Source organism: Pan troglodytes, chromosome 16, assembly GCF_028858775.2.
Source record: "Pan troglodytes isolate AG18354 chromosome 16, NHGRI_mPanTro3-v2.0_pri, whole genome shotgun sequence".
NCBI lineage: Eukaryota > Metazoa > Chordata > Mammalia > Primates > Hominidae > Pan > Pan troglodytes.
In genome coordinates this window covers 67,753,295-67,775,925 of record NC_072414.2, presented here as the reverse complement: position 1 = coordinate 67,775,925, position 22,631 = coordinate 67,753,295, and the positions used below count along the sequence as shown (strand labels likewise).

The 22,631-nt window shown below is 44.5% G+C and overlaps 1 protein-coding gene across 15 annotated transcripts in view; it reads right to left on the bottom strand.

Moving 5' to 3' along the window:
• The window catches only part of UBE2Q2 (ubiquitin conjugating enzyme E2 Q2), a 59,574-nt gene extending 54,486 nt beyond the window's left edge, over window positions 1-5,088 (bottom strand). For 8 of the 15 annotated variants that reach the window (XR_010151786.1, XR_008539637.2, XR_008539639.2 and 5 more), the window contains exons 1-2: window positions 4,527-5,025; window positions 3,883-4,053 (exon numbers count right to left, since the gene is read on the bottom strand). Coding sequence is in view for 11 of the 15 variants with exons in the window: in XM_009429585.5 (XP_009427860.1) it covers window positions 3,883-4,053; window positions 4,527-4,706 (351 nt within the window). In the remaining 4 variants the exon portion in view is untranslated. Of the gene's footprint in view, window positions 1-3,882; window positions 4,054-4,526 lie in introns of all 15 variants that reach the window. The other 7 variants (XM_009429587.5, XM_063795260.1, XM_009429586.5 and 4 more) reach the window with 6 other exon arrangements.
• Between the last annotated feature and the right edge of the window lie 17,543 nt (window positions 5,089-22,631).

Below are 22,631 nucleotides of genomic sequence, written 5' to 3'. Positions count from 1 at the left end.
GTACAACTTTGACTGGACTGCTTTTTAATCACAGTAAAGACTAGAAAAATGCAAGATGAAGTTAACAGCATTGCTTTATTTCCCACAAAAAGCTGTTATAAAGCATTTTCAAAATAAAGTGTTATTCAGCCACAAATGACACCATCGCTTTTATATTTGTAGAACATAATATCATTGCCAAAGAGCTTTCCTCTATATGTTCTCTTGCAGGGCAAAAAATATTATCTATTGTACACAGAAACACAGTAAAAGAAGTGACTTACTTAAGCTCCTAACTACTAAATAAAAGCTAAACTTCTCACTTCCTCCTAGATTCACAGCTCCAACATTTTTAAAATTTAGTATCTTGCTGTTGGGGGTAGGCACTTTTTGGCAATAATGAATAGAAATTTAATTAACCAATCAAAAACAAAGTCCCACTAAAAGCAGCCTAGCAAACAGCCACTTATACGCAGAAAGGGTAATCATTTATGCTCTACAAGTAATATAAAAAATGAAGTTTCATTTGTTTACTAGCTAATTTACTTCCTGGGGGAGATTTTTCATTCTAAAACAGTGATTCCCTACCAAGAATGCCCAGATGCCAAAAAGTCCATAAAAGGAGTAACGGAGTTGCCAAGTTATGTTAAATACTTCAAAACGACTAAAGCCATATACTAGCTCCCAATAAGGCTGCTTAAAACAAGCTGCTTTGCATTTCGGTGTGATTGTAACAACTAATTAGACGGCAATCAGGTTAGTTTACTGAAGATGGAAAAACTATACTTAAGTTTGTATAACAGGCAATCTTTCATATCATGGCTTCACAGAAAAGAATAAAAAGGACTCCTTGAGGTTGAAAAAGAGCACTCTTTTCCCTTCATTATTTAAGATCAGGACAAATTTATAAAACAGGAAAAGAATTAGCTCAATTCCCTTGGCCTACAGAGTAAAAACATCTACTCTGTTTTGGCCTTTTTCACTTCTTACACTCACATATGAAGTCAATTTACAGACTTCCATCAAGCCCTTAGAGACCTTTTTGTACTATCCGTGACAAGTTATTGATGTTATCTCTGCACTTTTGACAAATTCTTATCAGTTAACTTACAAGGCAGTTAAGATTTTTGTTCAAATACAATACAGCTAGAATAGCGCTATATACTCAAATATTTATGAAGCATTTATTGAGTGGAAGATAAAAAGCACAAAGCATAATTATAAAATATTCTCCCCTGCCACCATAAAAAGAAAAATTTAAAGGCTTACAGAATACAGCATAAGAAAACATGACCAAAGCAAAAATAGTAAGGACTAAAGAAGGGAGGAAGGGGAAATAACAGCATGAACTAAATATGACCCAGAAGAGCCTTGACGGATGGTCAGGCATATAAAGACAAATGGGGTAAGGTTAAGGGGTGGAGGTCAGGGGCACATTCTACAGGGGGAAATACAGCTGATACAGAAACCTGAAAGGAAAAGCCAGCAGAGCACCTGTACGGGACTCTTCAGGAACTAGCATGCACGTGTAAAAAACAACTTAGTTTCTCAAACATTAGAGAAACTGCATAAGGATGTTTCTTGGTAAGTATAAAGAAAACAAGTCCTAGCATGTAGAATTCAAATATTTGAACTGTCTAAAGAGGAAAAGTTAAAGAATAAGTCAAACTCATTACCTTTTCAAGAGTTACAACTTTAGAGAATAACAAATCATCGATCAAACCAAATCATATGAAATCCAACCCCATTTTTCCCTTTATCTTTCCCTTCTAAGCAAATGGTATCGACATGAACAAGCCATGTCATTTTATCAAAACAGTCATCCATGTTTAAAAGAGTCTTTACGGCCAGGAACGGTGGCTCACTCCTGTAATCCCAGCACTTTGGGAGCTTGAGGTGGAGTTCAAGACCAGCCTGGCCAACATGGTGAAACCCCGTCTCTACTAAAAACACAAAAATTAGCCGGGTGTGGCGGCGGAAACCTGTAATCCCAGCTACTCGGGAGGCGGTGGCAGCAGAATTGCTTGAACCTGGGAGGCGGAGGTTGCTGTGGGCCCAGGTCACACCACTGCACTCCAGCTGGGACGACACAGCGAGACTCCGTCTCAAAAAATAATAATAATAAATAAAAGAGTCTTTTACCTTCAAAAGATACAAGCAGAAATATTTACAGATGAAGTGATCTGTCTGGAATCTGCTTCAAAATAATCTAAAGTGGAGTACAGATGAAGATTAGCCAAAAGTTTATCATTGTTGAGGCTGGCTACATTACACTGTTCAACTTTTGTACATTTGATGATTTTCCATAATAAAAAGTTAGCAGACATTTGTACTGAGCAGCTGCCATGATAATTATCTCCTGATAGTCTGTCATATTTCACTAGCAAGTCAATTTTAATAGTTTCTACCTAGCGGTGGGTGCCATTACACTAGTCCTCACTAAATCCTCCTTGTACTGAAAGTGTCTCATTCACTTCTTGCTCCATTTCTGTTGCCACTGCCTAATCCAGGTCATCACTCCTTATTTTTATCTGCAGCAGACTCTTACCAGCCTTCAATATGGTTCTCGATGGGGCACCAGTGGCACTTTAGGTGGGATAATTCTTTGCTGTGGCAGACTGCCTGAACGTTGCAAAACATTTGGTATCCCTGTACTCCTAGCACTAAATGCCGGCACAGCAATAAGACCACCCCACCCCCACTGGGATAACCACATTTCCTAATGCCACCCACTGTAGAGAACCATTTCTAATCCTGGATGGCAGATACATTCTCCCAACTTACCTGAGTAAACTTAGTAGCTGCCCACAGCCTACAAATTCAGTCTCCTATCATTCAAACCAGCCCTACCTTTTCGTGGCCATGCCACAACTTCTACCAGAGTAATCACCCTCGAAGCCATTCAGGCCCGTCTCCTTAAAACACCTGCTTCATGACAACTACTACACTTTCTGTTTTCCACTCTTGGAAAATCCTCCCCTTCTCCAGCCTGTATCGTGGGCTTCTCAAGTCTGAGCATAAATTTTCTACTTCTAAGGAAACCATACTTTCTCAAATCTCCGTGTCTTCTTTGGATGGAGTTTCCTCAGTCTAAAATGCCCTTCCGCCAGCCTTCCAAAATTGTAGTCACCTGTGGAAGCTCATCTCTAACTGTCTCAGCCTCTCATCAAAGCCTTCCCTGAAGCGCACCTCCCCCAAGCCAAAATTAGTTGCTCCCTTTGGCTTTCCTGATGATACCACAGGAGCTGTCACCTTATTGAACTCTTCCCCCAAGAAGACTGAGTTCTGAGAGCGAGGACTACTTCACTCAATTCTGCAACACTAGCGCCCAGAACACTCAGACGTATTCATTCAATAAATGAATTATCTCCTCAGTACAGCACTTGTGTTTTTGGTTTTTTTTGTTTGTTTGTTTTTGAAATTAACACACCTTCTGCCCAGATAGTCTGGTAGCCATTTTAAGGTCAATTATAACATCAAGGTTTTTGCAAACGCCAGCCACCCTGCAGGCACTTGAGTACCCACTGACTCAACCAAAGGGAGTTAAAAACAAGACTTGGTTTTAGCCATGTTTGAAAAGGAGCCCGAAGCCACCACCTTGACGCCTATTATAACCAAGAGAATATTCTGCAGTTTGGACCAATATCCTATATCAATTTCACGACGAATAGCTTCACGATACACTTTTATGGAGAAACTTACTCAATACTTCAATTCCTTTACCAAGCCTTGGGTTTCTAGTAAGATTTCCGCTTAATGAGTGAGTTTTTAAAAGTGTCTTTTCGGCTTTGTGACATAAGTGATCTTTCCGGGGAGCAGCCCTGGCGCGTATCTCCTTTCATCTATCCATTTTCGAGGCTTACACACAAGGGAGGGGCCACACGAATACACACTCAACACCACCTGCCGCATCGACGGTACTATGCTCCTTTCCAGAACACAGCAGCGCGCAGCCAGGCCCGGGGGAGAGGGGTCGCTCAAACAGCACCAGAGTCTGCATTCCAACTTTTCCTCCGTCAACGAGTCCATTCTCATTGTCAGTTTCTCCTTAAACGCAAACTTAAAAACAATTGGCTGAACAAGCGGGAAGAAGGAAAATCCGACTGAAAAATGAGGCGTTAAAACTTAAGGGCCGTTCCCCTTGCCGGCCTGGGCTCAAACAACAGCCGGAGCTGCGCTGCGCCGCCCCGCCCCGCCCCGCCCCGGTCCCGGGAGCAGGCCGGCTGAGGGCGGCCATGGACCCCACAAGGGCTTGGGCCGCCGCGGACTCCCCACTCGGGGCTAGGAGACGGGGACCGAGATGGGCCAGAAGCCCCCAAGCCAGCCCCGCGCGAGAAGCCGGAAAGACGCGCCCTCCGCCTCCTCCCACCCAAGCCTCGCGCAGTCCCAGCCCGGCCTGGGCTGGGCCAGTCGCGGGGGAAAGGGGCGGGCCTGCCCCGCCCGGGGAGCCGGAGCCTCTCCGGGGCAGGCTCCCCTTTGTCCCGGGACTCGAAGCGCCCCCTCTCCGTCCTCGCCCTGCCCCGCGGGGCCGCGGCCGGGCGCCTCACCGTGATGTTGCAGTGGAGCGTGAGTGGCGGCGGCGGCGAGTGCGGGCTGCCCTGCTGCGGCACCAGGAACTGGCAGTGCAGCTCGTCCAGCTTCCAACTGACGATGCGGAATCGCTCGTGGTTCTTGTCGAAGATGGACGCCAGGAACTTCAGCTCGGCCTTGAGCCCTGACACGGACATCTTCCCCTCATCTCCGGCGGGAGTGGCGCGGAAGGGGAGCCGGGCGCGGAAGGGGAGCCGAGCCTGGAGCCGCCGTCACGGCCGCGACCGCCCCGCGGGGCCGGCCTGGGCCGCGCTCTCGCGGCTCCGCCTCGTCGAGCGCGGCTGGAAAATGGCGAGGGGCGCGGAAGCCTCGGCGGGTAGCTGTGTGGCGGCCTGGGTGGCTGCTCCCTTTGTAACCGACTCCAGCGGCAGGAGGCGGCGGCCCCGCGGCTTAAAAGGGCAACAGCGACGCCGCCCCCGTTACCGCCTGGGAAAGGGCTGCCCCCACCCCGCCCCCGTCCCCCTCACCCTGGCGCGCCCTGCGCGCTCCCGTCTCAGCGCGTGCACGAGGCCAGAGCGCGCGCGCGCGCTCCCGGCCGCCCCCTCCTCGCCTTGACCCAGCTCCCTTCTTCCCGACCCATCTGCTCCGTTCTTCGCACCCGCGGACTGGAGGCTCGGGGCCAGCTGGCGCCCGGGCCCCAGAAGTCGGGGAGGAGCCGGAGACCCCCGCGCGCCCCCGCCCCCGGCCTGGAGCCGGACACGTGCGCGGCTGATCGCGCCGGCCACGTCGGCGCCGCTGCAGACTCGCGCCAGGCCCTGGGGGCGGCTCCTCAGCTTGGCGCTCGGCGCGGCACCCGCTAACCTCACTGGGGGACCTCGTGGGAGACGCGGGTGCGGCCCACCCAGCTTTACCTCCGCTACTTTCACCCTAGTCCGAGCCACCGCTTCGCTAGCCTGGGTTCCTGTGAGGACCTTCTCACCGGACTCGCTGCTCCCGCCTTTGCTCTCAAACCATCCATTTACCCAAGACGATGGTTTAGCCCCTGGAGGCTGTTTCTGGAGGTGTCCCATGATTTCATCCCTTCCCTTAGCTACCACCTGTGTTCACTCTGCCGTATATAGTCTCTCTCTCCCCCCTTTCCTTATTTTGCCTTGTTTCCCAAGCTTAAGATAACCCTCCCCACCCCCACCCCCATGGAGCTAGGGCTGCCCACTATTTTCACTAAACTCGTAGCTCAAATATCATCTCCGGCACCCCCCACCACAACCCAATTTCAAATAGTCACCCTGTGTCACATCGTCCTGTGCTAAGTTTTTGTTGAGCACCTGTCACTATCTGATCTTTAACCCATTTATTCCTTGTCTCTGCCCCGTGTTAATGTATTCAGAGCTGTATCCCCAGGACCTAGAACAAGACCTGTTATATAGTAGAAACCCGATATGATTCAATTGAATGCTCGCTCTTATCTGGAATCCCCACCACTAGCACAATTCCTGGCACATTCTAGGTGCTCAAAAAATGAATAAAGATCTGCATAGCAGTCCAAAGGAATACATCCCAATTTGGCAGACAATAGTGTGTGCAATCATAAGTGCAAGAGGCAGGACCAGCTGCATATGCGTCCAACCTATGTAGTTGCACAGTGCTCCCAGCTTAGAAGGGCTTCGAGCTTGGTTTAATATTCTGGTGTCGCCATTTTGAAATTCGTAATTTTTCAGAAAGGGGCTCCGCATTTTCCTTTTCCAGTCTTACCTAGAGTTACCCAACCCAGACACCTGTCTCTTTCTTCCTAATCTACAAGAGGTCCCTGGGCTACTGGTTCCCTTAGATGACAAAATACAGAACAACACAGGGACACATTAAGTCTACTGAAAGTTTTTATTTCCATCTACTTCTGAGATTTTGTATCATGTTATAGTCCTTAGCCTTTAAGAAGACAAATAAACTTTTCCAATTTACCTCAGTAAGTTAGTAGCTCCCCACAGCCTACAAATTCAGTCTCTTATCATTCAAACCAGCCCTAACTTTTCCTGGCCATGCCCCAACTTCTACCATCTTCTACCCCAACTTCTATCTAGCCTTTAAGAAGACTAAGATTCTCACAGACCCCTTTGAGAATCCAATAAAAGCTATGATCCATCTTCCCAGGAAAATACTTCTGCATCTAAAATTTTGTACTTATGGGGATTCATGACCCCAGCACTAGAGCTACCACACTATACACTGGGACTGGGAGAAGAAGGGGTTCCAGGCCTGGGTTCTGAGCCAGAAACAACTAGGCTAGTGTATTAGCGTTATTGCTGGGTTAAGCACAGAAGTGGCTTGCCACTTTATTTTTCCTTCAGTCCCCAGTTTCTTGGGACCCTAACAGGCATGGCATTCCCAGATAAGGATTTGAGACAAAGAGCAACAAACTCTTGAGAAGTTGGTGTGACTTCGAGAAACAAAATTCCCTAAACAAGCTATTTAATCTGTCTAAGCTTTATTTTGTTACCTCTAGATTGCTGTGAGAAAATAGAGCTTTTTAAATTGCAAGTGTTTTTACTAGTTGTATCTCAGAAATATATACAAATATTAATTTCACAGTCGCTTTTTGAGCATCCATCTGCTGCATGCCAAGCTGTAAGAGGGCTAGAAAGATACATAGATACAGTCCCTGATTTTAAGAAGCTTAACATTTAGCATCAAAAACAAAATATTGTTTCCTGATGCTTTTGGCTGCAAATAATAGAAAACTGTGATTTAATCTGCCTTGGACAATAAGGAAATAAATTACTTCACATAATAGGAAGTCCAAAGACAGAACAGTCTCCAGGATTGGTTGACCTGAGCTTTCGTGTCATCAAAAGTCCAAATTCTTTCCATCTCTTTTGTTGGGTTGAGAGCAAGGTGGCTGTAGCTGTTCTTGCAGTTCACATCCAGACATGAAAATATCCAGAGGCAGAAAGGACATTTTCTTCTATGTTTCCTTCTAACACATGGGAAGCTTTCCAAGAATCTTCCCAGCAGACTTCCCTTAGTGTGTCCTTGGCCAGAAGTGTGTCACATGCCCACCCCTAACCAATCACAGAGAAGTAGATGGGATTACTCTGGATTTCCAACCTGCTGGGATGGAATGGTTGCTGGGGAGTCACCATAGTCTTACACAGACAAGTAAAGACAACATCAGATCATATGTGATATGAGGTTCAAACTACTGAACTACATTTCAGGGGAGGAAGAAACTAATTCCATGAATTATTTGCATGAAAGTAGGGCCATATTCAGAGGATATTCAAGAGCCCGTTTGATTGTAGAGTACAGCAAGGGGCCAAGAGAAAGATAAAGTTGAGATATTATTTTTGATCAGATTTTGAGCCCTGAAATACCGTGCCACAGACTATAGTATAATAGTTTCATTTGGTGAGACGCATCACTTTTTTTTTTTTTTCGAGACGGAGTCACGCTCTGTCACCAGGCTGGAGTGCAGTGGCACAATCTCAGCTCACTGTAGCCTCTGCCTCCTGGGTTCAAGTGATTCTCCTGCCTCAGCTTCCCGAGTAGCTGGGACTGCAGGCATGCACCACCGTGTCCAGCTAATTTTTGTATTTTCACTAGAGACAGCGTTTCACTATGTTAGCCAGGATGGTCTCGATCTCCTGACCTCATGATCTGCCCGCTTTGGCCTCCCAAAATTCTGGGATTACAGGCATGAGCCACCGCGCCTGGACAAAAGTCATCACTTTTTTTTCTTTTTTTTTTTTTTGAGATGGAATCTCGCTCTGTCGCCCAGGCTGGAGTGCAGTAGCACGATCTTGGCTCACTGCAAGCTCTGCCTCCCGGGTTCACGCCGTTCTCCTGCCTCAACCTCCCAAGTAGCTGGGACTACAGGTGCCCGCCACCACGCCCAGCTAATTTTTTGTATTTTTAGTAGAGACAGGGTTTCACTGGAGTAATCACTTTTAAGATTAATCTGGGCCAGGTGTGGTGGCTCATACCTGTAATCCCAGCACTCTGGGAGGCTGAGGCAGACGGATTGCTTGAGTCCAGGAGTTCGAGACCAGCCTGGCCAACATGGTGAAAACCCATCTCTACTAAAAATACAAAAAATTAGCAAGGCATGGTGGCACGTGCCTGTAGTCCAGCTACTCGGGGGGTGAGGTGGGAGAATCACCGGAGCCCAGGGGGTCGAGGCTGCAGTGAGTCAAGATTGCACCACTGCCCTCCAACCTGGGCAACCAGAGTGAGACCCTGTCTCAAAACAAAACAAAACAAAAAAAGAAAGATTAATCTGGCATTCATATATAAAATGGATTATAGTGGGCTTAGAAGTATGCAGCCACCGAAAAGAAGCAAGAGACCTGGATTCTACATCTGGCCTGCCATTAATTCAATGGGGCAAGTCATACTCAGCTCTGAGGCTCCTTAGCTGCAAACAATGAAGAGCCTTTGAATCAGTCTGAGTCAAGAGTGAAAAAAATTGAAGTAGGGGAAATGGCAGTAGAAAGAACCACACTAGGGAATCAGTGTGGAGTAGAACTGCTAGATCTTAGAGATGACGGGAGGATAGAAGGAGAGAGAGGAAATTTGTTTAAAGTAACACTTTGAAATTTCTAGAGCAGATGGCAGGGAGGGAGTGATGCCATTGACACATCAAGAAAAAGATGTTGAATTTGGTGTGCTGATGGAACGTAGGTAGAGAGTTTGTATCTTAAGTTTGAAGTTTATGAGGGAAGTCGGAGCAAAGGACACATAATTGGGTCAGCCACACAGGTGGGTGATGGTGGAAGCCATGCCATAGGTGTGATCATTGAGTCACAAGGGAGGGAAGACAACCTGGGATGTTGAAGGGACCCTGAGGAAGGCTCACCATTGGTGCTTGAGTGGGAAAAGAGTCATTTGAAGAAGTCAGAGGATGACTCATGTTGAATTTTTATGGAAGGGACAAGTTAGTTCAGGACCAAGAAAAGGCCATAGGCTTTAGGGATTAGAAGGTCAGTGGTGCTTCAGAGAAAACCATTGCAATAGAATGGTGGGCATGAGGTCAAAGTGATGTTAAAGTGAAGAGAATGTACCTAGTCTACTTTCTTGAAAAGTTTCAGGGTGTTGAGAAAGAGAAATGGAACAATGGTTTGCAATAGCAAAGCAAAGGGAAGCTTTTGTGTTTGGTTAGGTTATTATTATAGGACAGACAGAGGTGGACTCACTATGAAATAAGCTTCAGGGCCCCTCGCAGTTACACAGCCCCCTTCTAAGTAAGTATTAACTTTTCCCCCTTAATTTGATATTTGTAATTTTGTATTTTTTGAAGAAGAAGAAGAAGAAGACTCCCAAGATTAAATAAGCTTTAGGCCCTGAAAACCCTGGATCTGCCTCTAAGGAGAGAACCATTAACAGGCAATGAAGACTGGATACGAGAGAGGAGAAAAAGCATGCTACTGGGACCTGGAAGAGAAGAGAAACCATGGGATAAAGAGTTACTCATAGAAAGGAATGCCCCCTCCATACAGGATAGGGTTGGGGGAGAGAATTGGGGAAGACACAAAGAAATGTTGAGTTAGACTAGAGAATTGTTGAGAGACCTCATACTGGATAGATAACATGAATTTCAGCAAAACAAGATTAGGGATTAGTACGATAGATAAAAACAGAAGCCAGAGGACAAAGAAGTACTAAAAAAAAAAAAATCTGCTTGAAAACTCTGATCTTGGAGTCTCATCTAGAAGTGCATAAAGGACCGTGAGACTAGGATGGGTTGGGAGGCTGGAAGTCTCCAGGAAGACAGAGCAGGTTCAGTGTGAAAGGAAAAATGAGAGCTGCCACAGCCTGCACAGTGGAAGAATTTCAGACTTCAAGAACTTGAATGCATGCAGCCATAAACAAAGAACGAGATCATGTCTTTTGCAGGAACATGGATGGAGCTGGAGGCCATTATCCTTAGCAAACTAATGCAGGAACAGAAAACCAAATACCGCATGTTCCCACTTATAAGTGGGAGCTAAATGATAAGAACACATGGACACAAAGAAGGGAACAAAAGACACTGGGGTCTACTTGAGAGTGAAGGGTGGGAGGAGAAAGAGGAGCAAAAAATATAACTATTAGGTACTGGGTTCAATACCTGGGTGATGAAATAATCTGTACAATAAACCCTATGACATGAGTTTACCTATGTAACACACCTTCACATGTACTCCTGAACCTTAAATAAAAGATTTTTTAAAAAAAAAACATGAATGTGGAAGAATGCCCAATTATATGTTCCATGCTGTTCTGGTCTAACATATTCTTTAAGGCCGTGTTCAAATGCCCTCTCCTTCAGTGAGCCTTCCCTAGTCCCCTATATTGAATTTTAGTCCCTCCTTTTCCTGAATTTCCCAGTACCTTGTCTATTACAGCACTTATTTAACTCTGCCTTTGTTATGACTAGCTGGTTTCTCATTTGTCTCCTCTGCGAGATTATGAACAACTTGTCCTAATCCTCTTCGTGTCTGTAGCACATAGCCTGGTTCCTGGAACATAGAAAGCACCCACTAAATGATCGTTACGTGAATATAGCCTACTGAAGGTGAAACCCAGGTAACATCCTTACTTAGAAAGACTGCAAGTAAATTGTGAGAGAAGTGATCTAGTTTCACTAAAATGTCAGGGAAGTGGTGAGGACCTCTCCCTGTCTAAAGTGAGCACACATCAGCATGTGGCCACTAGGCCCAGACAACCACAGCACTACCCAGGAGGCACAGGAAACTGAGCCCATCCCTGTTGAAATGAACAAGTGACTCATTATTCAACTGCAGCCAACTCAGCCAGAAAGTTTTTATAAGCTACAATTTTCACAAGTTTGGACTCTGGCTTATAACAAAACTCCTATCTTTGATTTTAGTTTTAGTTAGCAACACTCATCATTTCTCTCTTGCCTGTATTATAAAGGGCTTTCAGACCAAGATGTAAACACCTTGAAGTGGTATGAATTTGGGATATATGCATATGAATGTTATTCTGGGGAGAAGATCTAAAGCACCACTGTCCAATAGAACTTTCTGCAATGATGGAAAGGTTCTATGCCTGCCACAATATGGTAGCCACTAGCCTCAGGTGGTTACTGAGCACTTGAAAAGTGGTTAGTGTGACTAAGGAACTGAATTTTGTATATGTGCTGCCGAAGCAAGCACTGAGGAAATGAATTTTGATTTTATTTAATTGTAATCAATTTAAATTTAAGTAGCCACGTGTGACTGCTGCCTACCATATTGGATAGCACAACGCTAGATAATTCTATCATTTTATAATAATATCACATAGAGCTTGATATAGCCATGTCCATCCTTCCTTACCCCTTGAGAGCAGTGACGAGATGTTACTAATTATATCCTCAGTGCTCAGCACGTACTTGCCTGACACATACTCAGTTCATAATAAATGTTTGTTAAATGAATGAACAAAAAGATTTCACATTTTCTCTGAACTTAGTTTTCTCATTTCCAGAATACAGAGGGTGTGTTCTGAGATTTCTTCTGGCTCAAAAAAAAAAATTCTCTTTAAAAATATTTGTTTGTTCAACACATATTTGTTGAGCACCTGCTATGTCCTAAACTACTACTTCTTTGTAGCAACCTAGGAAACCATCATTATGCCCCTAAATAACTGAGTTTCAGAAAAGGGAAGTAATTTGCTTTAGATTATGCAATAAATAACTGATAAAGCCAAAGTTTTAACCCAGGTCTGTCTGTTTCCACCAGTGCTGCTTCTATATAAATTACAATTTTTAATGTAAATATTATAGATAAATATAAAATAGCAAATAAATTAGCATTGAGTGGGCAGGGTGGCATAGGAACTTCACTGGATTGGAATATTTATCTTCCTCTTGGGAAGAGCCATGGTTCTACAGATAGAGTCTTGATTGTTGAGTGAGAGACATCAGCACTTTCAGGAAGATCACCTGGGCCACTGAGAAGGAAGGATGCTCCTCCAGAGTGGGAAGCCCTCCTGACTCCAGTGATGCTGATGATGGGGGCTGGGGGTATCAGCCTGGCGTCTACTGTGGTAAATTGCTAGGAACCTTTCAGAGCATTACATCCTCTCAGTCATCAGCATATGAAAGCCTCAAATGAAAGATTTTCTCCTCATCCTTCCAGTCACATTTATACAAAACATTCTTCTGGAATGTTTAAGGCTACAAACAAGTATACAAGTGTTTAAGAGGTACAAGTGAGAACATCTAGATCTTTCTAGATCTAAGTATAATATACCTTTTACCCAGTGACTTCAAATCTAAGCATGCGTCCTAGAGAACTAATTAAGCGTGCACATCAAGATTTAGTTACCAGAGTGAGGGCAACAGTAAACAGCTATGAGGCAAGTGGAAAATTTGAACATTAAATGTTTGATGATAATATGAAATTGTTGTTAAATTTTTTTAGATGTGACAATAGTATGGCTATTACTTTTTTTTTTTTTTTGGAGATAGAGTCTCACTTTGTCACCCAGGCTGGAGTGCTGTAGTGTGATCATGGTTCAATGTAGCCTCAACCTCCCAGGCTCAATTGATCCTCCCACCTCAGCCTCCCAAGTAGCTGGAACTATAGGCATATGTCACCATGCCCAGCTAATATTTTTTTGGCAGAGACAGGGTCTCACTATGTTGCCCAGGCTGGTCTCACACACCTGGGATCAAGCAATCTTCCTGCCTCAGCCTCCCAAAATGCTCAAGTGAGCTATCATGCCCAGGTTGTTATTACTATCATATTTTAAAAACGAGAGTCCTTATCTTTTAGAGATATTTATGGATGAAATAAAACCACAAATCTTTTCTTGAAATATTTATTTCAGCTTTTTTTTTTTTTTTTTTTTGAGATGGGGTCTCACTCTGTTGCCAGGCTGGAGTGCAGTGGTGCAATCTCGGCTCACTGCAATCTCTGCCTCCTGCGTTCAAGCCATTCTCCTGCCTCAGCCTCTTGAGTAGCTGGGATTACAGGTGCACACAACCACACCCAGCTAATTTTTGTACTTTTAGTAGTGACGGGGTTTCACCATGTTTGCCAGGATGGTCTTGATCTCCTGACCTTGTGATCCTTCCGCCTCGGCCTCCCAAAGTGTTGGGATTACAGGCGTGAGCCACCACGCCCGGCCCCAGCTATTTTTATCATAGTAAAAGAAAGGACCCAGAGTCTTAGAATTGGATGTACCATACATTTTGATACAACCATACAATGAAATATAATACAGTCATTAAATGAGGTTGTGTGTATATCTGGAAGGATACACCAAAATGTTAACAGTGGTCATTTCTTGGTAGTGACTTCTTAGGTGATCTCAATTTTCTATCTGCTTCTTTATATTTTTTGAAATATTTGTATTGGGTTATTTATGTAATTAACATAAATATATGACTTTAAATTGGTTTATAGACATTTAAGATAGAGAGAGGTAAATCAGAGAGGAATTTTGCAAAGAAATTTTAAAGGCCCAGTAAATATGTGGCTGTTGTTTTTTCTACCACAAAAAGACACCTGAAATAGATGCTGCTCAAGGTTGAATTACAAACACTTAAACTTCAGGGACCATGACAAACAGCCAATTTAACTGACACTTTTGATGTTTTATTTTCCATTAGGAGAATTCCTGCTCCCTAGACCAAGCTGAGCGAGGGCTTTGGGTTTAGGTTACAAGGTCTTACATAGGGTTTCCTCCTCTGGTTTATTTGTTGGTCTTTCATTTAGCCTGTGGTCATTCTCTGCAGAGCCACTGCAGTGTTAATCAAGACCTCCTCCTGCTCATACTCCAGGGCTTCAAGGTGGTGCTATGTGCGGGAGGAATTTATGGAAATTCAGTCTTGATTTCATGTTTGGAGTTTACCGTAATCATTAATGCACTATAGAACTTTGACTAGCCAATGGGCCTAGAATCTATAGTCATCTCCCTTGTTACATTTAGGTCTCATCTTGCAAGATATAAAAAATTAAGTGTAACAAGCCCAGTCCTTCAGACCTAATGGACCAAGGGGAAGATAACCTGGCTCACTCAAGAAGGGGTGTTTTTAACATTTACAAACATGCTTCTCCTGCTAAAAACCTTGGGCTCCACTTAGTGATGATGAAAATAAAACCTGGAAAAAGACTGTTTGTGGTAGAAAATCAGAGAAGTGGTTGGGGGACTGGGGGTGGATTCTGGCTCCTTTGGTCACTCCCCATATAACAGGTGTCCAGTAACATACTCTAACGGAGCCTTGGTTTCTTTGTGTGTCAAGAGGTGTGTTGGATAGACAGGGTTCACATTTGTATCATTCAAACACTTGCTTAGTTTCAACAATGTGAAAGGCAGTTGCACATAGCTCTAGAGACAATAAAGATCAAGAAGCTTATAGGCCTAAGGGCAGAACAAACATGAACACCAAAAAGATCAATGTGAGAACTGGAGGATAAGTAATACGTTTTTTTCTGCCGCCTCCCACCCCCCCCCCTTTTTTTTTTTTTTTTGAGATGGAGTCTCGCTTTGTCATCCAGGCTTGAGTGGCACAATCTGGGCTCACTACAACCTCCGCCTCCCAGGTTCAAGCGATTCTCCTGCCTCAGCCTCCTGAGTAGCTGGGATCACAGGCGCCTGCCATCATGCCTGGCTAATTTTTGTATTTTTAGTAGAGACGAGGTTTCACCGTGTTGGCCAGGCTGGTCTCAAACTCCTGACCTCAGGTGATCTGCCCACCTCAGCCTCCCAAAGTGCTGGGATTACAGGTGTGAGCCACACCGCGGGCCCGTCCAGTTTTGGAATGGAGAGTGGAAGGGCAGGGGAGGCAGAAATACTTTGCCTCAATTGAAGAACTGATTTATTTTCTACTTTCTAAATATAACAGTTATGTTATTTAGTTTCCCTCTAGATTTCCAGGAAGCCCAGAGGTAGCCTTAGTTTGGGTTCTCCTAAAAGTAAATGCTGAGATACACATTCTAGTGCAAATAATTTATTTTGGAGGGGACCCCAGGAAACACTCATAGAGGATTGGGAATATGAGATAGGGAAGCCAAACAGTTTACCATGTAGGCCACTGTAGCTCAGTCCCTCCAAGGACCTCTGGGGCTGTTATAGACTGTCAGTTATCCCAATCTTGGAGGAGAAAGCTGATGTGTTTATTTCCCAACTCCCCATTCGTTATTGGTGATGGGCTGCTTCCAGGGGCATTCACCCTTTGGCATTTCCAGTTTGCATTGTGTGTGTCCAAACACACCCCCATGATAGAAGTCTGCAAATATTGGCAGTCATCTCTTTGACTCTTAGTTTTGGATATTCATGGTCTCTCAGTTATTCTCCCCAACCCCAACCATTGTACCCTTCCATAATAAGAGTTTTCAGTGGACATGGAGCTACCTAACCAGAAACTACCTTTTCTAACTTCCCTAGCCCATAAGTATGACCAAGTAGCTAAGATACGGACAATAAGGTGTGCCTGGAAAGGATGCACACCACTTCCAAGTCTTCTCTTTAAAAGGCTGGGACGTGCACTCTCCTACGCCCCCGACCACTTCCTGCTTCCTTCTGGTGACTAGCTGAGACCAGAGAGCCATCCTGGACTCAGTGATGGAAATCACATGTTGGTGAAGCAGTCACCTTTCCAGGTCTTGAATGTATTTCCTGACTGTTATGTAAGAGAAAAATTAACTCCTTTCTAGTTTAAACACTACATTTTGCTGTCTCTTTGTTATATCACCTTAGCTTGTACCCTAACCAACACACTCCCTTTCTCTCAGGACTATTTTTCCTTTTTAGCCTTATTTTATTACTCTTATTGGATTATGTCTTTTAGCAGGACTCCTTCTGCCCTTCCTGGAAAGAGATAAGCAAGTAAAAAAAAAAAAACAACCTAAAGAACAGTTAAACCCCTGTTATTGATATTTGCCATATCCGTGGCTGTCAATCAGGCTTTAAATCATCTCTTTATGTTGGGGAATGTTCTGACAAAGATAAACAAAGCCACTCATTAAAGTGGTAAAAACAGGTTTTACTCAGTAACTACTGACAGAAGGGGAAAGAGTGGAGCTCCATTCCAATTTGTGCAGAGGTGCATGGGTACTTTAAAGAAAGAATGAGGCCGTAGGAGGGGGATGTGAACAGGGACTAAAGTGAGAAATGACAAAGGGTTGGTCAGTGTGAGTGAGATTAGGCCAGCTGTGCCTGCTAGCTGCCAATTATCAGAGTTAGGAATCTAGCCTCCCACAGTGACTGGAAGACAGAGGTCCAGTCCTTCTTGCTTATTACATTTCAAAGGAATGGCTTTTGGGTCCTTGAGAGAAACACTCCCAAGTTGTAGGAGATATAATACATCTATACCTCAAAGAGAAAGAGAAAGCATTCACAATTGTAGGCCATTTTTAGTAAATGCTCTACTAAGAAAGGTAGGGGCCTAACTCAGGTGTTGGCTAAAACAAATAGTAAAATTTTTTGACAGCTCTGAGCTTTTCCAGACAAAAACCCAAAAAGGGGCTAGATGGTCCCAGGGACACTGACTTAGGCTGCCAGAAGCCATGTTAAAGTTTGGTCAAGTCCCGTAGTGCAGGGGTTTGAATGGAGTGTTTGTGCCAAGAGTTTTATGCAGTCCTCAGTTCCCAAATGAGGAATCCCACCTCCTCAATGCAGAAGTCAGAACTCACATCTCCATACTCCCTTGTAGGTAGGATGCAGGCATTTGGCCAGGTTTTCTCTATATTCCTGGAAAAGGATACCAGGCTCAGGGAAAATGATCTTTAGGAAGGCCTGGTGGTGAAGATATAGGTATGTGGGGGCAGCAAGGCTGTTTCTGCCGAGGAGGCATATAACATTTGTGCAAATACTGCAAAGGGAGTTGCTCGAGCTCCTGGAATCGACTGCCACCAACAAAATGAAGGCTCGCTGCTAGGGTGATGCTGACGGGAACAGGGGCAAAAACGGTAAAAGAATAAATCCTTCTCCTTTCTCCAGCCTTTCAGTCTCCTTCAAGCACCCCTTACTTCCCTGTAAGCAAAGAAGAAATGCCAACCCAAGCCAAGAATAGAAGGGTGGGTTAAAAACTGAGAAGCAATAGCATAGTAACCAACACAGATCTGAAAAGTAGAGACGTCATATGCTTTTAGGTGTACATTATTTTGCTCACTGAAATAAATATGCTTATTTTCTTGATTTATCTCTTTTCTTGTGGGCCTAGCCTCTCTCCCTAAATGGATTCCTCCATTCCCATGGCTTTGGTCACCATCTCGGTGACCTGACCCCTAAATTTTTTTTTTTGTTTTTTTGTTGAGATAGAGTTTCACTCTTTCACCCAGGCTGGACTGAAGTGGCACGATCTTGGCTCACTGCAACCTCCACCTCCCCAGTTCAAGCAATTATCCTGCCTCAGCCCCCCGAGTAGCTGGGACTACAGGCACCCACCAACACACCTGGCTAATTTTTGTATTTTTAGTAGAGACGGGGTTTTGCCATGTTGGCCAGTCTGGTCTCAAACTCCTGACCTCAGGTGATCCACCCACCTTGGCCTCCCAAAGTGCTGGGATTACAGGTGTGAGTCACCATGCCTGGCCAACCTGACTCCTACATTTCTATTTCTAAAGCAGATCTCTTTTCTGCACTGTAAGTCCTACACATCCAACTGCCTTCTCTGATCTTCTCCTCTTTGTCTCCCAGGTCCCTCAATCTTAACATGTCCAATCTTGGTCTCTTTTTGAGGCTTTGACTCCTGCAGTATTCCCTAGCTCCAGGAATGCAACCCCATTTCCCCCGTCTTGTGCCAACACTGACGGTTACTCTTGGTCCCTCCTCTCTTGCTCATTTCTCACATTCACTGAGTACCAAGTTCCTTCTAAATGCTTGTGGATGTCTTCATTTCTCCCCATCTCCACTAGCCCTGCTCTGGTCCAAGCCACCATCCTCTCTTACCTGAGATGTTGGAGGAGCCCCCTAAGTCACTGCCTGCATTCACTTTTGCTCCCACTAGTGAAATCTTCTCAGTGATCTTTTAAAAATCTGGTCAGCCAGGTGCGGTGGCTCATGCCTGTAATCCTAGTGCTTTGGGAGGCCGAGGCAGGTGGATCACCTGAGGTTAGGAGTTCAAGACCAGCCTGGTCAACATGGCGAAATCCCATCCCTATTAAAAATACGAAATTAGCCAGGTGTGATGCCATATACATGTAATCCCAGCTACTTGGGAGGCTGAGGCAGGAGAATTGCTTGTACCTGGGAGGAGGAGTTTGCAGTAAGCTGAAATCGCGCCATTGCACTGCAGCCTGGGCAACAAGAGCAAAACTCAATCTCAAAAAAAAAAAAAGAAAAAGAAAAATCTGGTCATAACACTTCCATATTTAAAAACGCTCCAGTGGTTTCCCTCCACTCTCAGGATAAAGTCCAGAATCCTGACCACAGCTTGCCAGGCTCTGAATGGTCTGACTCTGCTTCCCAACCCATTGTATCCCCCTAGGCCATTTATACACTAGGCCACAGGTTTATTTTCAGTTATTTGAAAGCTTTATCTCTTTCCTGCCTTTGTATTAGGCTGGTGCAAAAGTAATGACAGTTTTTGCCATAATACATCTCCTTCCCTCTACCTCAATTTCACTTCCCATCTCCCAGACCCTTCGCCTCACTATCTTCTACTCATCCTTCAAGTCTCAGCTTAAATGTCATTTCCTCAGAGAAGCCTTCCTGGATCTCACCACCATCATTGCCACTTGGGCTAGGTAAGGCATGTTTTTATAAGCTCTAATAGTGCCGTCTAATTCTTCTTGGCATTCATCACATTTGTAATTGTTTATTTGCATAATTTGTTTAATGTGTCTTCTCATTACATTTAAGCCCCGTGAGGACAATGTTGGTCTTGTTCACTTCTACTATCTAGCTAGCATACCTCACAGTGCCAGGCACGTAACAGTGCCCAACAAATATTTGGTGAATGAACGAATGAGTGAGAAAAGATAATTACTTTGAGAGGCAGCATAGCATGGTAGAAGTCACATTGGAGTAGCAGCCACAGACCTGGGTTCTAACCCTGGTTTCATTTCCTGGGTAATCTTCAGCCGTAATACATTTCATTACGCTTCAGGGTCCTAGTCTTTAAACCAAAGGAATAATGGTCTCTGAGATTTCTTCAGTTTCCAAAATGCAATGAGTGTTACTTTTAGTGATGACCCAGTGACCACATGAAAAGGTGTTTGTATGTTGACTCCAGTTCTGGAAGGGAGAGCAATACCTTTCCCCAGGCTCTCTGATTCGCCTTTCCCACATCCTCCCCATCTCACCACTTTTGGTTTGATTACGAAGTAGATATCCCTGTCATTACTATCAAACCTACAGTTGACCGATGTGTTTGGGACATTAAGAAATGAAAGAAGTTGTCCAGGCGCGGTGGTTCACGCCTATAATCCCAGCACTTTGGGAGGCTGAGGTAAGTGGATCACTTGAGGTCAGGAGTTTAAGACCAGCCTGACGAACATGGTGAAACCCCATCTCTACTAAAAATACAAAATTAGCTGGGCATGGTGGCGTATGCCTGTAATCCCAGTTACTTGGGAGGCTGAAGCAGGGGAATTGCTTGAACCAGGGAGACGGAGGTTGCAGTGAGCCAAGATTGCACCATTGCACACCAGCCTGGGTGACAAGAGTGAAACTCCGTCTAAAATATAAATAAACAAATAAATAAAAACAAGAAATGAGAGAAGTTAAGGTGTGTCAAGCTTCCAGAAAAGACAGATAGCTTCCCCTCTCAGGCTTGAGAATTATAGGATCAATTTAATGCAAGTCTCTGGAATGTTTCCCATCCTCATATGCTCTTGTGATGCTTCTATTGGGGAAAAGCCTGTTCAGATGGGAGCAGGGAATGGTGCTGAGGGCAGAAGCTGTCATGAATCCTCAGTTCACTCATCACCATGGGCCCTGGGATGGGTTGGGGCTCGCTTGCATGTGGGTGTGTCAGGCATTCTGGGAATCCATGTCAAACAAAATCACTTCTCTACAACAGGAAGGTCTGAATCACAAGGCACTGACAAGTCGTTTAGTTTCCTCACCCTGCTCCCTTGAACTCTCCCATCCCCACTCCCCAACTCACCCCAGGGATCAGTGTACCCCCTATGCAAGTGGTGCCAGCTCCAGCCAGAAAGAGCTAGGTCCTAATATCTGCCACCCCCAGCACGCTCCCCTGGGCTACTCTTAGTCACAGACCATGCAGTTCGGGGTCTTAAAGGTCTTCTTCAAGACAGCACAATTATATTTAGAAGAACTGCAAAAAGCATTTGCCCCCAGAAATCCTGTGGCCCCATTGGATAACAATACTACCTATTCAAATGATGCCAGCAAGGACTCTCTTCTCACATTCAGGAAGGTAAGGAGGAAAAGTGTCAAAAATATCACCCTGCAGACAAAAATATCACATTCCCACAAAATCTGAGCTGTAATGAGCTTCTTCAGAGAATTATACTTAATTGGTCACTTTTCTAAGGTGGAATGACTTGCCAGTTTGCTCAGCCTAGGGCAGACTAGCTGCGTAAGATTGTGTGCATTATTCAAGCAGAGAGTACCTGGTTTGGGGAGCTGAGAGCCAGCCCACACTGTATTTTTTCAAGCCATGTGTTTTGGGGACTGTGTCCTTCCACAGCCCAGGCCTTTTTCTAATTTGCACAAAGGTGTTATGTGAGCTATTGGTTGCTCTGGCCTAGGACTCCAAATCTGGAGGGGATAATGACCATGTAAGGAAGAAGCACGGGTTCATATCATGCCTTGGGTCCTCTCCTTATTTTCACCTCCTGAAAAATGTTATCTTATTTCTCCAAAATAATGTCAGGTCATTTATTCAGTAAACACGGATTGTTCGTCTTGTCTGTGCCGGACAGGGTACTATGTTAGGAGGCTATATCGAAAACATTTCCCAAGAGAAATTCAGAAGGCAGATTAGGATAATTCAAGGAGGAGATTTATGAACAAAATAACAATTTATAAAGGCGAAGCTGTTGGGGGAATAGTGTAGTGAGAGCTGGTAGCAACCAAGCTCTTATCATCCCTAGGCTTGAAGACTCGAGGGGAGGGAGTGATTACTGAAATCAGTTGGAATAAGAGAATGAGGGAGAGCAATGTTACTCAGACTGCAATTTGCACACCTGTGCAGGTCTTGCAGGTCTCTGCACACTGTTGACAGTCTATGATAAGATATGTACGGCAATTGAAAGGAGATGTTTAGAAATTTTCATAACAATTCAACATTGCCGTAACATCAAAGTGTGTGATTAGCGTCAGAAAATGTAGTTTGGAGTTTAGGCTTTGTGTAGGAATGTGCCCAGGTAAAGCAGCTTAAATGACAGGGAAACATTCTGGGATACTTACTCAGATTGAGAAGCTTGCACCAGGGCTGGGCGCAGTGGCTCATGCCTGTAATCCCAACACTTTGGAGGCTGGGAGGCTGAGGCGGGCAAATCGCTTGAGCCAGGAGTTTGAAGACCAGCCTGGGCAACATGGCAAGACCCTGTTGCTACAAAATACAAAAATCAGCCAGGCATGGTGGCGTGTACCTGCGGTCCAAGCTACTAGGGAGGCTGAGGTGAGAGGACCACCTGAGCCCAGGAGGTCGAGGCTGCAGTGGACGACACAGTGAGACCCTGTCTCACAAAAAAAGAAAAAAAAAAGCTTGCACCAGAATGCAAGTAAATACACTGCTTTCCTTCTTGAGAAGTCAGGTTCCCTGTCCCACCTCCCATAACAACAAATGAATGAATGAATGAAGGTCAGCTAAACTTTCAGTGTGCTAGGTGACATAGTAAAAAGTGTTAATTCTATAAAGGCTTGCTAATGTGTTCAGTTTGAGATTGTTTTCTTTACTCTGTAATAATATGGAATTCTGATCATAAACAATTGTAATTATATGCTGACATATTATGGTTACTTAAGGGAAAAGTTCTGTCAAGAAGATTTGAAGGATAGAGTGATCTGTGCTTCTGCAAGACAGAAGACCAGCGTAGCCCCAACTTTTTCAGGCTGTAAATTAGACAGCCAGATCTATTTTCTTGTTTGACATCTTGAGTATTTTAATGATGTTAATACTTTCATGCAAGGAAGAAATACAAGCTTAAAAGAACAGAATTTTTACAAATTGGGATAGTGCATTTCATTTCTTAACAGTTAGCGAAGTTGGTGGTAATTCT